The 16163-nt window shown below is 37.9% G+C and overlaps 1 protein-coding gene across 1 annotated transcript in view; it reads left to right on the top strand.

The window, feature by feature from the left end:
- The window catches only part of LOC117378586 (ubiquitin-conjugating enzyme E2 E2-like), a 107054-nt gene that overhangs the window by 9046 nt on the left and 81845 nt on the right, over positions 1–16163 (top strand). Inside the window, exon 3 of the mRNA XM_033975212.2 lies at positions 14364–14414. Within this exon, the coding sequence (XP_033831103.1) occupies positions 14364–14414 (51 nt within the window). The remainder of the gene's footprint in view (positions 1–14363; positions 14415–16163) is intronic.

Raw genomic sequence — 16163 nt, 5'->3', positions numbered from 1 at the left:
CTCACAATTTTACATATCCATTGATGGATGTCTGCTCTTACACTAGCAGGTGCGTAGAAAAAAGATAACAGTGGATTACTTATGGAACACATCCCTCATTCTGAGAAACTAAAGAAGGAGGCAGAGTGGCTGAGGAGGTGGATGTTCTGCTGTTGAGGTGGAACTAGGTGGAGGTCAGTTGTCAGTTGTCATTTGCAGCAAGTTGCAGAAGCCTGTTGTAATGCAATTATAGACAAATGAAATAATATACATACAATAAAAATAGAACTATCAGCACCACCATGCCAGTCCTCTGGCCTAGAGGAAAGACTTAAGGGGCGACAGTGGCTCAGTGGTTAGAGTGTTGGTCCCCCAACCCGAAGGTCGGAGGATCGAGTCCTGCTCGGACCAAGTTCTGTAAGGCAAGACACTTCACCCACATTGCCTAGTATGAAAGTGTGTGCATGAATGATAGGTGGTGGTCGGAGGGGCTGATGGCGCAGATTGGCAGCCTTGCTTCCGTCAGTCTCCCCAGGCCAGCTGTGGCTACAATAGTAGCTTACCATCACCAAGTGTGGTGTGTGTGAATAATTACTATAGTGTAGCACTTTGAGAGGCTTTGACAAGCCTGTAAAGCGCATTACAAGTGTAAGGCATTATTATTATTATTTTTATTATTCTAATGTTGCATATCTCTAAAAAAATACAATAACCATATTGACAGAGAATAGAAGGAAGAAGCAAAAATCTCTTCTTCCTGGTTGACCTTATGCTTTCATCCTGACTATCATTAAAGGTCATTATAGGACATTATATAAAGCCAGCTTTTTAGAGCTTTAAATCTTGTTCTAATTGTTCTCTGTTGTTTTTTTCTTTTACCCTCTTGAAGTTGTGCATGTCATGCATGTTTGAGTAATCTTTATTCTTTTGCATTCAAGACTTAATTGCTCCGATCAACCCCCTTTTTCGCCGCCTCCAGTATACGCCCACTGCTCTTTACTTACTTTGTTCTCCAGTTTTATTTTCTGCTGCTCACTAGCATGATCTGCTGTGGACTTGTTTCTTGGACTTGTTTTTTATTAAATTGTTTTAGATGAATATTGCCATTTAAAATGTCCAAAATAAAACAAAACATTCCACAGGTGTCATAGATTATCACTATATACCAGACAAAAGCATAATATGTCATCTTTAAAACCCACTGAAAACACAAAGAAATATTTTCATCTTTACGTACAAGTGGAGGGTTCCAGTGACTCTTGTTTTATGTGACAGTGACTCCTGTCTTTAGCAGACTGACAACACCAGCTCAGATTCATTACAGTGAACAAGTCGCCTCTAATCAGCCTCGCCTTTGTGTCTGCTTCACTTCCACACCGCTGACCGACATCCACGGCTCTAATGTTTCAACACACGACACGTTTAGTTCCGTTAATCCTGTAGTTTATCTGTACAAATATGTCCTAAAATGTGATTGTTGTATTAGTTTGTTAGTTTTATACTTTAATCTTTTTGTCTATTCTCCTGGACACATTTAAAATGTGAACTTTGAACAAAGGCTGCAATGATTAATAAAATAATTATGGTCAACTACAAAAACACAAAACATTATCGAATTATCCCGTATTTTGATTGTAATCTCTATCTGGTATATACATACTCTGAAACATATATAATTTTTATTTTTTTTTATTTCAAAGAAAGTAGCATTAAATCAATTTCTAATTTTCACCGATAATACACTTAAAATAAATTCTCTAATATTCTCTATTTCAAAGCCTTCTGTCACGTATTTCAACCTTTATTTGGTTGATAATGTTTTTGTTTTTTTTAAATGAATGTATAATAGAAATAATCGTTTGACTATTCGACTTCTAAAATAATCATTAGTTGCTACTTTGTGCAAAATCCTGTTCTTAAAACATAAATTGCAAACCTAAGCTAAATGCTTGTCAGAAAAAGTGCTGTGAAGTATTTTTCCCAAATTGTTCAGGCCTCTTGTCTTTACACATCTACATTACAGCTCTACAAGGATCACAAATGTTCTTTGCTTTCTCCGCGAACTCTGAAGAAAAAAAACCTCAGCAAGCCGGGCCGAGCGAGGAGGGATGACATGGCTCATGCCTCTTTAAAGCTGAAATTACACAAAGCCATGGAATTTATGACAGTGCCTGAGGGAGGGCCCGGTGCAGCCGAGGGAGCGCGACCATTTTCAACTCACTTACCATAACACAATCGTTTCCAGTGGCTGATTGAAGTGAACCTACTCTATCATTAGCTCGCATTAGATGAGCCTGCCTTTAGGGCCATTATAGAAGGCTTAAATTGTATTCACTGTATATGGACCAAAGCAGGGTCTTCTTGGGGCATTTATCACATTGTTTTAGAATCATTGTTGTCATTAGTGAAAATAAGACTTATCTAAGGCTTAATCTTCTGTTTCATTCTGTTCTGTTTTTGTCTTGCTTGTAATAAAAGGAAAATGGCTCAAGACATTTCAGTTGTAGCAAAGCATTGTGCTGCTTTACAATTAACAAGATGAAAAATGCAATTATTGGTTATTTATCTAAATTGGCATTTAACAAGAGCTGCTTTTATTAAATAATATATCTTGTGTGTGTGTATGCATGTGTGTGTCTAATCCCCTGAGTCCCTTGATTTTAGAAATGGGCAATATATTCCAATATCGTCACTGACCGATATATATATTGGTATCAGTTATCAGCCACAGCAGTAAGCCAAATGTGGTACTGGCTCAAAAATCTATTACGGCCCATCCCTACTTAATGTACAGTTATAAGGTTGCAAGTGTAATTGGTCATTGAAAAAATAACATTTAGTAAACTGTAATTTTCACCTCTATGCAGCCAACAGCCTCATTAAATGCCACATTTATGGTGCACCCAGCTATTCAGCCACTTCCCCTTCTTTTACAATAGCACACACTCATTTTAGGAGTGAAAATGGCTGTTTGAAATGGAAATCTAAATAGTGCTTGGCTATTCTTGCGGTGCCAGCCTATGCGTGAACCATTATCTTTGTTTTTGGCTTTTTACAGTTTTGATTTCCCAGAGCAGTGTACCCTTTAAACTCAGGAATAAACAGGGACTTCAACAAGCTAGAGTTACCTTAAAATGTACACATCCAGCCTGCACATATTTTTTCCAAAAATTGTAACTTCAAAGTTATTTTCATTTTAAATCATGGCTTTTTATCACACAGAATTTGAAGACCTGTTTATGTTGCTCTTCTGATGCAAAATAGGTTAAGGTCTGCACAAAACGTTGCTATGCTTACATTGTGAGACTATAATCACAGGTCACCAGTGTCATTTTTTTCCCCAGCCTACTTACACATTAGTCGGCTTTATCCATTAGTACTGTGATTCCTATTGGTGCTTCAGGCAAGTTTAGTTGTATAGCACAATTCGTACGCAAGGTAATTCAAAGTGCTTTACAGATTAAGAAATACATTAAAACCACAATACAAACAAATCAAAACAGAAATAGTCATTAAAGAAAGAGTGCAGAATAAAAACCTTTCAGTGGTACACACAGATGAACAGAACCATTTTGAGCCTGGATTTAAATATTGTCAAAGTAGAGGCCTGTCTCACATCTTCAGGAAGACTGTTCCAGGTTTTAGCTGCATAAAACTCAAACACTGATTAGACTCTTGGCACCAGCAGGTGGCCAGTCCCTGAGGTCCTCAGAGTGCAAAATGATATGATACATAATACTAACATGTGGGAGATGTACTTTGGTGCTAAACCATGGAAAAACTAGAAATTAATTGCAGTTGGCTCAAAATTGCAATGGCATGTATTTGAATGATTACGTCTAGTAAATCAGGTGTCCATTATTTAAACAAAAATGTCTTTACAAACCACAAAATATCCCCTGGTAAACCTGCTAACCCTGTAGTGTTAGATCTCTACAAACATGATCTGAAAGACATTCTTGGAATAGCACTTCATATTCCCGTCTTCACTGATATGCTAATGCTCCTGGACATGTTAAAAATTACATCCCTGAACCAAATCCTACTACTAGAATACAAATTCTAATCTATTTGTAATAAATCCAGAACATTTGCAATTTAATATTTTCCCCAAATTGTTCAGCCCTAGTTTACACAATTCTCATGTGTACTTCTGTGGCAATGAAACACCTCTGGCAAAAATGTGAAGGCAATGCAGTGTGGAACAAGCAAGCAACACAAAGATGATTCCACATTAGCTCCGATAGCTTTAACCACATCAAACGTAAATCACTTCTGGGAATTCTTTCATTATTAAGTCTCAGAAGAACATTACGATTTCAATTCACCAGCGTCTGCAACCGGCAAACTTGTGCTACATTCCACCATTAAAACTTACCCGAAACACATTTGTCAGTGTTTGCAGAATGTAATAGTTTAGAGCAAACAGACTCACTTGGAATTTTCGTTTTTACCTTATTCTGCCCGGCCTACTTTTGCCGTAAATGCGACTAAACTGTACTTTCTTTGTGGCGGCACTTCCGGTTAAGCAGAAATCCCATTCATTTCAATAGAGAATTTACCACTAAAATATTACATAAAGTAGGTTCACTTGTGTAAAATGTTCATTGTTCATGTGAATAACAGGTCAATAATGCACCAATTCTCTGGGAGGCTTTAAAACGGGTTTGTAGTCCTTACTTGCTGTCAAGATCGACAGCCCTACGCGAAATAATACAACCCGAATGACAATGGCGGCTCCCACGGCAACTTCTGGAATAAGGTGAATACTGTACAATAGAGAAAGCAGGTGTTGGCTTAAAGAGGTCAGACTGAATGACCAAAAAACGATCAGTCTAATCGGTCTTGTCCTTTTTGAATTCCCCCTTCATTATTCAGCTATATTCCGGCTAACTAGTATCCTGCCTTTTTCAACTAAATGTGCCACCTCAGGATATACTGCCCATACATTTCCTTAGCCTGCGCTCCAGACAAGAACGTAAAGATCAAATTACATGACCCTTTTGCTGATTATGTCTTTCTATCCATCCTTTTCTCCATCAAGGCCACAGGAAATCACTGGAACCACCTCGACCTGCTTAAGAGTTGGTTTCAATCATAGTGCGTTGAAATCTATTCCAGCCATTCATATAGCCTCAGCAGAATGTAAAGGAGCGAAATGTGAAGGTACTTATTCAAAGTATGTGTGAATTGTAAGGGTTGTTGTAACTGCTGTTAGAATTATCATATGCTGGATTAGAGCCAAAGTGATCTTTAGGTGCTGGTCATGTCAAGTGTCCCAGCAACTGATTAAAAAAAGTTTAATGTTTGATATAAAATATCCCATTATATATACATTTACAATTACAGTATCCTATTTGCAGAACTGTTCTTGCAATATTGGAAATTGGTAAACTGGTGACTTTGGACCAACAAAAGCTTTTTTTGAGTGATTTTTAGGCCTGTCACGATACTGTTACTATATCAACTTATCATTCAATATATGAAAGCTGGGACAATATATTTTGGGGCTCAATACTTATCTTGTGTACATTTTTCTTGCAATAGTGGGGAGATTTCTGCAATTTTTATGTAATACGGTAAGATTGGGATGAAAAAGTAACTTCCAGGACAAACTTTTTGGTCAATCTATTAATTTGTCCTCGTGCTTTTTAATCATTTAAATCATTTTTAATGATACCGTCTATTAAAACATTTAATTGTGTCAGCGGCATAAAGTAGTTTTAATATTATCGTTTATCATGATATTTCTCTGTAGCAATATATCGTGCTTCAAAATTTTTTATGGTGACAGGCCTAATGATTGGAAACACTTTAGCCCTTTACAAATAGCAAGTTTCTTGATTTGATGCTGAGAACAAACACTCAGTTGTCCACTGTGCTCCTAATTATATTAACAGTATTACATTTGCACTTTTTCACAATATTATTTTGGCTGTAAATAAAACAATATTATCGTAGCCCCAGTGAATCCTTATTATCCTTAGAAAACACATACAGATCAAAAAACAGTATTGTGATATAACACTGTCATTATTTCTGCATTCAGAGGCTTTGATTTATAGCAGGTGAATGTTCTTCTTGCTTTACATTGAGGTTGACATTTATTAGCTCTGCTGGTTTGGCATCCGTATCTGAATGATATAGTGGTGACAGATCTACCGCAGTGCATCTTGTGCTTTTCCTCTTTTAAGGAAAACGGAATTTAAGTATCCTCCAATATGTTTTTGCATTCTGAGAATGTGAATGCGTTTTGCAAAAACTTTCAGTACCTTCAGCAGATGCTATCTCAAATAAATGTAGGCATTGGTTGGTTGACAGAATCTCTTAGTGTTTCCAGCTGCCCCTTTTTTGTCGCTTGAGAACGTGCTTAGAGTTCTGCCATCTAAATCATGTTTTTTTTGGCTTGCATGTAAACTTCATTCACTCTGGGCACACATACTGGAGGATATTTCCCATACTGACTCCATATCTAAAGAATCTACAACTTTGAAGCAAAAGGGAAAACAACGACGATCCAAAGTTGTGTTGAGAATATTGTGTGGCATGTTACCATAGAGGTTTATAGACTTAGTTTGGACATTTTCTTATCCTGGTTGAGTCATGGTCTGGGTTTAGTACAAGTTTAGTTCTAATCTGGATGTGGTGTATATTATGGCTGCATCTTTCTGATCAGAATTGTGATTTGTGATTTATGTTTTTATAATAGGATTCTGTTTAAAGTTTGCATTTTAAACATGCCCAGAAGAATTTATATAAAGACTGAATATAAACTGATAAACTAATACAAGAATCATATTTCAGAACATGTTTATGCAGAATAATAGAGGATATTTAGTTGTTTGTGGAGGAAACAATGGTACTAAAAAATGCAGTCTATGTGATTTGCTAATTGTGTCCATTCAAATTGCTTTCAAATTGTTCTCCTTTGTGCATATTTTATAACAGGATTGCATAACATAATTGCTTTTTACTTCATGTTTTCTGCAGCCTAAAATAACTTGTTTATCAAATCTTGTCCACTGTCCAGTGTTTTCAGTCTCTTTGGCTCTGAACCAAATCTTTTGTTGTGAGCAGAGATGGTGAGTCACTGTTCCTTCTGACTTTCAGAAGTGTGTGTTTTCCTGATTTTACTATAGCCCTCCACTGTAGTCACGAGCTGTGTTCACTTTTGGCAAGTGTCAGGTCGAGTCATCTTTTGTAACAAGACCTTTGAGGTTATTACAATGACAGACTTGTTTTAGAGAGCAGCTGTACCCTTGGAGCACTTCGAAGTGAATTCTCCCAGAATATTTCATAATCGAATGTTTTTTGTTCAAACTTATTTGGATGTCCCTTCTGTTTTTCCATGCACCTCTGGTGTTTTTTAAAACCAAATAAAAATGGCCTTCCATATATAAATTTCATGAACAAGACATGCAAGTCACTGCAATTGACAGAAAAACATATACCTCCAAATTTGAGCTCTGCTCCAAACCACATGCTTTTACTGACAGAGGATGTCTCGATTTGAAAAGACCCAAGACTCTTCATTCTAGATTCACAATCTAAAATGAATGAATGTTGATTTGATTAATTTGACCAATTGCCCACTGCCCAGCCTTAATTTTATGTCATCCTGTCCTTGGTAACAGTGCTTGTGTTTTTTGTTATCTTCTGTAAATTTAATCAATTATCATCCTCTCAAATCTCATACCTGGCTAAAGGGGTGCAGTACATGTAAACTAGGGTTGTTCCGCTACTGATATTGGTATCAACAGCAGCTCCGATAGTAAATTTTTCAGGTATCGGTATCGGCAAGTACTTAAGACCAAAATCATCAATGTGAGCATTAACGGTAGCATTAGCTGCAGACGTCAAAAGTGGTAGTGCTTGCATCTATGAGTCCTCATTTTGGAAAATACAGAGTGGTATTGGATCGGTGATTACTCACCGGTACCTGAAAAAAATGTACAGTATTGGAGCTTTTGCCGATACCAGTATCATATCAGAACAACTTTAGTTTGTTTACCTGCTTTACATGTTTAGGCTAGTTGCTGTAGTCTTTCTCAGACGCAACACGTGATGGTGTAGTGATGTGTTTTGTCGCTGCATTACTTGGTTTTGCTGCACAGTAGGGGAAGCTTACACCCCCTACTGTCTGCTGCCTTCTCCAGGACTGCATCACATGTGTGATAAGGTCACAATTTATGCTCCTTGGACCTTGTTTTGCGGATCTTGAGGGACTTTCTGATCCACAAATGCGACGTAATATATGAGATACTAGCCTCAGAAAAAATGGAAAAAAGAACAACAAAAAGAGTGTGAAAAAGAAACGCCGAACAGACAAACAAGAGCAAGAAAAGAACAAAAGAGCAGGAAAATCTGAAGCAAGCCATATCCAACTACTGCAAGAGACAAAATCACGGAACGATGTCAGGGTCATCTGTGCTAAATGCAAAAAATACCACTGCTGGATCAGAGAGGCCATCCAAGGAATATAAATTGTGATGAAGGAGCATACACCTTATCACACACACGGGATACAGTCATGGAGAAGACTCTTCTGAGGAAGGCTACAGGAAGAAGCCGAAACATGTAAAGCAGGTAAACAAATTGTCTGTCTGACAAAAAGGAACACTAATTTAAACCTTTAAAAACATGAACCCACACAAAATCATTTCTTTTGTATGTTTTTGATAAGGTTTGTATTGTTCCACTGTCTCAGATATGTTTTCCCCAGGCTACACAGCACAGATCTGTGGCACTGTGACTATTGCACATATTAATTGTGTTTGTCGTCGCTGAAAGAATTCATCATGCCAGCATTGACTGTTTGTCTCACTTCTTCATTCCTCTTTCAATAGCAAATTATTTTTATGTCTCCTCCAACCAACAGCTAAGGAAACCGGCTGCCCAATCAATAAGTCCGCTCCATTTTAGTTGTTTTATTGAATTCCTGAATGTATTTTTACACTTGTAGCCCGGGACAGGGGGAAAGTGAATAGCTTTTAGAGCCCTATATATTTATTTCAGACTAATAACAGTTTATTTTTACATGTAATTTGTGGTGGTATAAGAGGTGCTAAGGTGACATGAACAGCTTAAATATCTAAGAGGGACATTAAGGACATAGAATTATGTTATACAAAATCTATACAATGTTTTGAATACCGGTAGTTTCTGTCACGATCAAGTAATATTTAACTAAATTTATGTTCTTTGGTGCTTACTTGGTTCCGTCGTAAGCACTGGCCAGTTTCCATAGTCTCTTAACATAGAATGTTAGTTGAAAAATATATAAATACATAAAGCTCCTAGATACATTTATGTAATATCTAGCTAAATAGAAAAAAATGTAAAGTGGTAAAGTTATGAATAGGTTTTGACTGTCCTCATCCTCAAATGCAGTGAATCACAGCCACTCAAAATAACTTCCTGTGCTATCTAAAAGTGGTGTGACCCATGATGTTCTCTGGCTTCACTGCTTTTAAGCATTACTCACCATGAACACAAGGCCTTTCATAAAATCACCTTTTGATAGCAAGTTGGTCTACACTAGTAATTATGGCTGGTATTGCACTAGTTCTTTGTAACAGCTTTTTCTGTCCAATCCCACAGGTTATTAAGTAGAGTTTGAAGTAGAGTAATACTGTGCATAACGCTGACATTATAATACAGTGAAGATATGAAAAAATGGGTATTATTTTATGAGATATGCTAACTTTCAGGATCAGGACTTTTAACACAAATTTCTTCTGGAGTGAGGCCCAACCAATGGCGATGGCTGGAAGGTGCATCTCAAATACTTTTTAGAAATAGTACATTAGTTTTATCTATTAGTGTCAATAATAAAAATGTCTATTGTAACTCAGTTTTGATATTAAGGTTTATCAGAATCAGAAGACTTTTATTGCCATCGTCAGTGAATACAGCTCACAAACTAGGAACTTACTGTGGTGACAAAGTTAAAAAAGATATACTTAAAAATAAAATACGTAGAGGTAGAAAATCTAAACAACAGCAGCATCAGAACAACAGTGCAAAAATGTAGACTTGATACTCAGTACAGATTCCAATACCACAATGGTGATATTAATAATAAATAAAACCTCTTTATTTAGACAATAGACTGTCATTTTCGTCATTAAATAATAGTACTTTCTTCTATACTATCTTTTTTATCTACGTAATCCTTCATTCATCCAGGTCCATGGGCGTATACTTATACTTGTTCTGATACAGCTCAAGATCACTCTAACGCAGGAAAGGTTCATTTCTGTCCTGTGAATGTGACTTTTTTAGTATCGATACTTGCTCAAATGAGTATAGTTTTGATACTAGTTTTAATATTGATAAGCTTCAGATTTTTGATACTTTTGACTTTTGACAAGCCTATTATAGACAGTGATTTTTGTGTCTTTGTATTATCTTGAGATCCAAATATCCTTGAGAATACCCAACCAGCACTTACAACATGACATAGGACTTTGCAAAATGCATCCACCTTAATTAACATCATAAAGAGAAGCACTGTCAAATCCCTCTGTCCTCATTTGTCTCCTTGTTGGTCCAATAACGTTCTCTTGTGGTTTTGCCGCACTGATTTAGCACCTGGCGGCCGGACACTTCTAATCACATCACTGTCAGTTATGTAATGAATATAACCAGGAAGAAAGCTGACCTGCTCTGTCCCCTCATTAATCCTGTTTTTCTCTGGGCCTGTGTGAAGCGCTCCCCACAGCTTCCCAACAGCACAGAAAAAGGGGTGGGGGGTGGGGGCGGGGGGCACATTGCTGCAGGCAACTTGAGCGATTGGCCCAGATACATATGTGATACAACTACTTTAACCGTCATGGCCTTTTAACACCACATCATCCCTACATACTTAAAGCGAACTAAACACCTGTGCCAGAGCTTACTCCACCCACAATCACATTCGAAAATTGCAACAAAGTGGGCAGTGCTCAGAGGACTGAGCGAGCGGTGCTGTAAGTGTGTGTGGGGCGGGCTCTGGACGGGGATTGACAACTGTCAAACTATCCACCACAGAGTGGACCACAGCCAGAGCCTGCAAGAACCAGAGTGGATATTTGTGTGTCTTTTCCCTTATTTCCAGGCAGTGTTGGGCATCTTGGTTCTCTGCGGCACTCGCCGGAGCCTGTACTGTCACTGTCACGGCCACCTCTTTACCTGGACTAGAGCCAGAGCGGCCGAGGCAGTAACTGCTAAAGCGGCACTAACATCTTAGCTAACAACTACTATTATTTACTATTACTACTAAGCTCTTCAGAAATGACTGTAGCATTTGAGGTCATTTTGTTATGTTGACCTGTGTGTTTGAAAAGCACCTCACTGCCCCCTGCTAACCCCTTACTCCCTAATTTGGTAAACCACCCAAATAATTATTGTAACACCCAAGATTCAAACAGGGACAATTTTATTGATTTGACAATTCAGTAAAACACAAACACACAAGCAGGTTTGATTGTGTCACTAAGGGGTGAGTTTAAAACAGATGTAAAAAGGTGTTGTGGTCCTGTGACCTCTATACAGGTCAGCTCAATGCAATTATTTATGCAAAATTATGGGACAAAATCTAATCTGAACATTGTAATGAATTAATTTGCACTATAGAACCATGATTACAGTGCAAAATACAAAGGCCTCTTTGAGCTGTGATGTGCATGATATTTTAATACTTGATTAAAGTAATAAAATGACTAAAATTATTTACCACTGACATAAATGCAATAATAAAGACCAGACCAGCTGCTGTGGTGTTACACTGAGCCATAGAAAATGAATTCTACCTCTAGCCATCAACCTCCTAAATTCTACTGTACATGTGTTTATTACTTCTTACAATATTCTTACCAAACACAAAAACAAAGAATGGAGTCAAATGAAAATAACATCTTTATTTTTTTTAAAGGAACCTAAGTATGACTTTAAATATGTTATAATTATTATAATCACAGTCTGAACTTGAAGAGAACATCCTCCATAAATGCCAAATGAGCTGAAGCCTCTGCGATGTACACATCTGAGGCACAGGGGGAGCTGCTGATGATGCAGAGAGTGCAGACTGTTGGTAGAGCAGGATGGCACAAGAATGTTTTCAGACAAGTTCCTCTTCAGTTTGTAATCTGAAACAGCAGTGATAAGTACAATCATGTTAGCAGCACATTCTGCCATTCAAATACAGTGAAGAAACAATAGTGTTGCTTCACTCTTGCTCAAGCAAACAGGTGTAGGAGGTAAAGAATCCGACAGCTTCGCTTGTGGGCTTGAGAAAAAGATAATATGACATATCCTTTTAGTAATAAGTTTGCCATACTATTTGCCTATAGAATGTAATATCATCTGAAACCCAGCTTTTATTATACAGGATACATTTACCTGGGCTGGATTCTCTGTGCTGAAACATTCAGTGAAGGAGTCTTTTTGATCACAGCTCTTTTGTTTGTCTAAAACAAACAACAAAACAAGTTAGTCTACAATTATGCTGGGCTCACGATTCTAAGTAGTCCTCAGTCCTATAATGTGCTGTCAGCAGTCGCATTTATAGAGCATTATCCAAACTTTTTCATTATCTAATAATATTTCATTATCCCCACAACCCTACGTCCTTGCCCCAGCCCAAAGCCTACATTCTTGGGGAATGGCATAGTACTCTAGCCCCGTGTTTTATAGTGTATAGTTTTGTAGTGTTCTGTGCACCTTATCAAGTGCTGTCTGTGTAACATTAGACAAAAGTAAACACTATGGTTTTTTTCTTGGTTCAATGGATGAGATTTACGTCTCCCTCAATGCACCAGAGCACAGACACCTTCTGCTTATTAGCAAGTGGAACAGGGCACCAGTGAAAAAGAGTCCAAGTGCTCCCATTGGGTTCCACTGTATAAATAAAGATAAAGAAGGTAACAATAACACACCGACATACCAAAGCGGCAGTTTACCGTAGTGTTCTTTGAAATAGCGTTTCTCATTAAGGAGTCGTGTCAGTGAAATGATTTAGCTTTAAGCACTCACCTCCAAATTGTTTCTACCACGAGTGAAGCTGAGGAAGTCTGAGGCTCTGTTGTACGTTATTGTGGCCGTTCAAAAGTGGCCGGTCTTGGTCAAAATTGTGTGAGGTGCATGCAAACTTTCAACAGAGAGATTCATATGTGCTGTCTACAGGAACGTCGGAGAGGTGATACAGGTGCTGTTTTAGACACGTATTTTAAGTTTAAGATTGCACTAAAATGTCACAATAAGAAGCATGTTAAGAACGAACTACATAAAACCCATTTAGAAGGTGTATCACAAAAAAATGTATTTGGTGTTTAGTACACCTTTTAAAAACAGTAATATTGGGGCGTGCTGATTATAGCACGACAGGACTGTTCAACGGCAGACCTCAGAAGTTCATTAGAAAATCAGTGCGGTATTCAGTGTGTGTAAACGCTCAAAGATTGATTTCTCAGCCCGGATTTATATAACTGTCTGCATGCGGTTGATTATGAGCAAGGTCCTAACACGCTGTAGAAAATGGTGCAATTCAATTTTTTTTAGCTATTTGAGCATATGTACAAAGTTGTTTAATACATGTCAACCTTTTATTGGGTTACAAGATTAATAATGGAAGTAATTAGAAAATCACAAAAGGCACCACTTTTTGAAGTAGCATGATTTCCTCCACAAGCAACTTAAATAATTCTTAAATACTCTTATTCTGCTTAAAAGCTACTCACTCTGTAGTTTAGATCTGTAGAAACATGCTCTGAGATGTGATTCTTATGTTACTCTACCAGTTCATATTTCAGTCTTTTTGTCAGTTCTTCTAGATTTATAATACGTGAACTTTGAACAGAATCCTATTATTAAAACATAAATCGCAAGTCTAATTGAAAACACAGTGCTAGTCAGAAAGGTTCCATTTAGAATTTTCCCCCAAATCGTTCAGCCCGAAGCAACTAACTGCTATTTGTTGTTATTTGTCAGTGATGTTAATTTAAAATTGGAACTGATAAGCAGCTTAAATTGCTGGGGGTGTTACAAAAAGTTAAATGAAAATGTTCAAAACATTAATGACATAATCAGTGGACCAAAGATAGATCCTTGTGGTCCACTGTAAAAAAGTCCAACATTTTGGTCATATATTCACTTCAACTATTTAAAAATGCAAGGACTGAGTAATGGAATCATATTTTGAGTAAAAAAGAACAAAGGATGTTAAAAGTAACTAGATTGGGCCATTTAGGCGTGCTTGTCTTGACTCACATGTGAACATAACCTTTAATCTGAATCTTTTGTTGTGACCTACAAAAGTATGTCATCTCTTTACATCATATTCACATGTGTTGATCTGGCGTGTTATGAAAGCTGTATTATCCTGAATTCTGTTTGTTTTGTTTCAGAATCCAGAAGGAGCTAGCAGAGATCACCCTGGACCCCCCTCCAAACTGCAGGTAGGAGCCCGCTCAGTGTTTGCCGTGACACCTGAGGCATTGCTGCTCTGTGTGTGCTTTGTGTGCTGCGTCAAGGGTGTGAACAGATATTGCCGGCTCAGTGAATCACATGGATTGCATAGGCAGATTATGGCGTATTTACATTAGCTCCAGCGCAGTGAATTGCCCTTGTTTGGCATGAATTGGCTAAAGGATAAAATAGTCATCCCAATAGTAAACACTGCCAATCAGGGCAATCACACCTACCTGTCACACACACGTTCTGTTTGCTCACACTCCCAAAGGGTGGGAATGGTGGTGTTTATTTTGTATTCAGCCTAGAGCGTGCAGAAAACCAGAGGTGACTCCTTGCCAATCTTTGCTAGAGTAAGAGCTCTCACTGTTGGCCATTTGGTCTACTCAGCTATTGTTATTCTTGAATCATTTGTTACAGAGCCAGGGGAGAGTGGCAGTGTCACCAAACACTTTGACATTGCAAAAAGCCAGTTACAAATGTCTCTCGGTAGCTCCTAAGTCTAATCGAGGCTGCAGTAAAACCAGAGCTGTTAAAATAGAACTGTCCTTGTGTGGCTCGTGAATGATGATACCTGATTTTCTATTTTAAAGAAACTGTTATGTTTAGTTATGTCATTGAAAGCAATGCTCAGAAGTTGCAATCATGCACATTGTGAAAAGTTGAATACAGACACTAATGCCAATAGAGAGCTTAATTCAGCTGATTTGGCTGTATTGTCCAATCCACATTTCAGTGCTGCAGCCGACACAGTGGAGTGTTTTAAGTCTCGTCTTGAGACCCACTTTTATTCTCTGGCTTTTAGCACCAACTTGTGTGGTCTTCTATATTTTTTTATTTTTTTAATTAGTTTGATTTTATTCATTCCATATTTTTAACCACTTTCAGCTCTATATATTTTAATCCGTTTTATTTGTTGTCTTTGTCCGTGCAACACTTTGTTTATTTATAAATGGTGCTATATAATTAAAGTGGATTGGATTGAATGATCTGTTTCAGACAAAAGAAACGTGAGGTGTCAGTCTCCAGATTTACACTGCAAACAGCCCGTCACAGAGGTGCAGGCATTTCCTGTAGGCCTGAGAAAAGAGAGGAACTCAATGATGCGTGCATGCTCCCAGGCTTAGAAATGTTGGCCACAGCTGAGCTCAAAGCCAATCTCAAGTATTTTTCCCGACCTAGAGGGGCTTTTGCTCTCTCACTCAGCGGAACTTATGGGGTCATTCGAAACTCGGCATGGGGCTGCAAGTTAGCTCTGCTCAATATCCATTTTCATCTGGAGCTTTTCACTTTAGCCACAGAATGTTACAGCTGTATTTTGTTCCCCAGAAAAGCATGCAATGTTTATACAACATCAAGATTTCATACACATGTTGAGTACAGTATAGTTTGGTGGAGAGTGCTTGGGTATAATGGGGCAAGATTTGGCAGATGTAAACATGCTAGGCCACACACGTTGGTCCATGGAGCAAGTTGGACTTTCCTATGAAGACATATTGCGTTAGGGCTGTCGCTGTTAAAGAATTTCTCTAGTGGTAACTTTATGTGCCTCAGTATGCGGCACAGCACATAGGCCCATAATAAACAAGTAAACTGGGGTTGTACTAGAAAAATAGCAACATAAAACAACAGCCTGGCATGTGTAACAGACACACATCAGAGAAAGTCACTTCTGTTCTCTGAATGTAGTTTTAGTGATGAGTTACGAGGATAATGCTGTCCTGCACTAAACTCAT

The sequence above is a fragment of the Periophthalmus magnuspinnatus genome, chromosome 11, assembly GCF_009829125.3.
Source record: "Periophthalmus magnuspinnatus isolate fPerMag1 chromosome 11, fPerMag1.2.pri, whole genome shotgun sequence".
NCBI lineage: Eukaryota > Metazoa > Chordata > Actinopteri > Gobiiformes > Gobiidae > Periophthalmus > Periophthalmus magnuspinnatus.
Note: the sequence above shows the minus strand (reverse complement) of the source record. Positions and strands in the feature narration are given on the sequence as shown.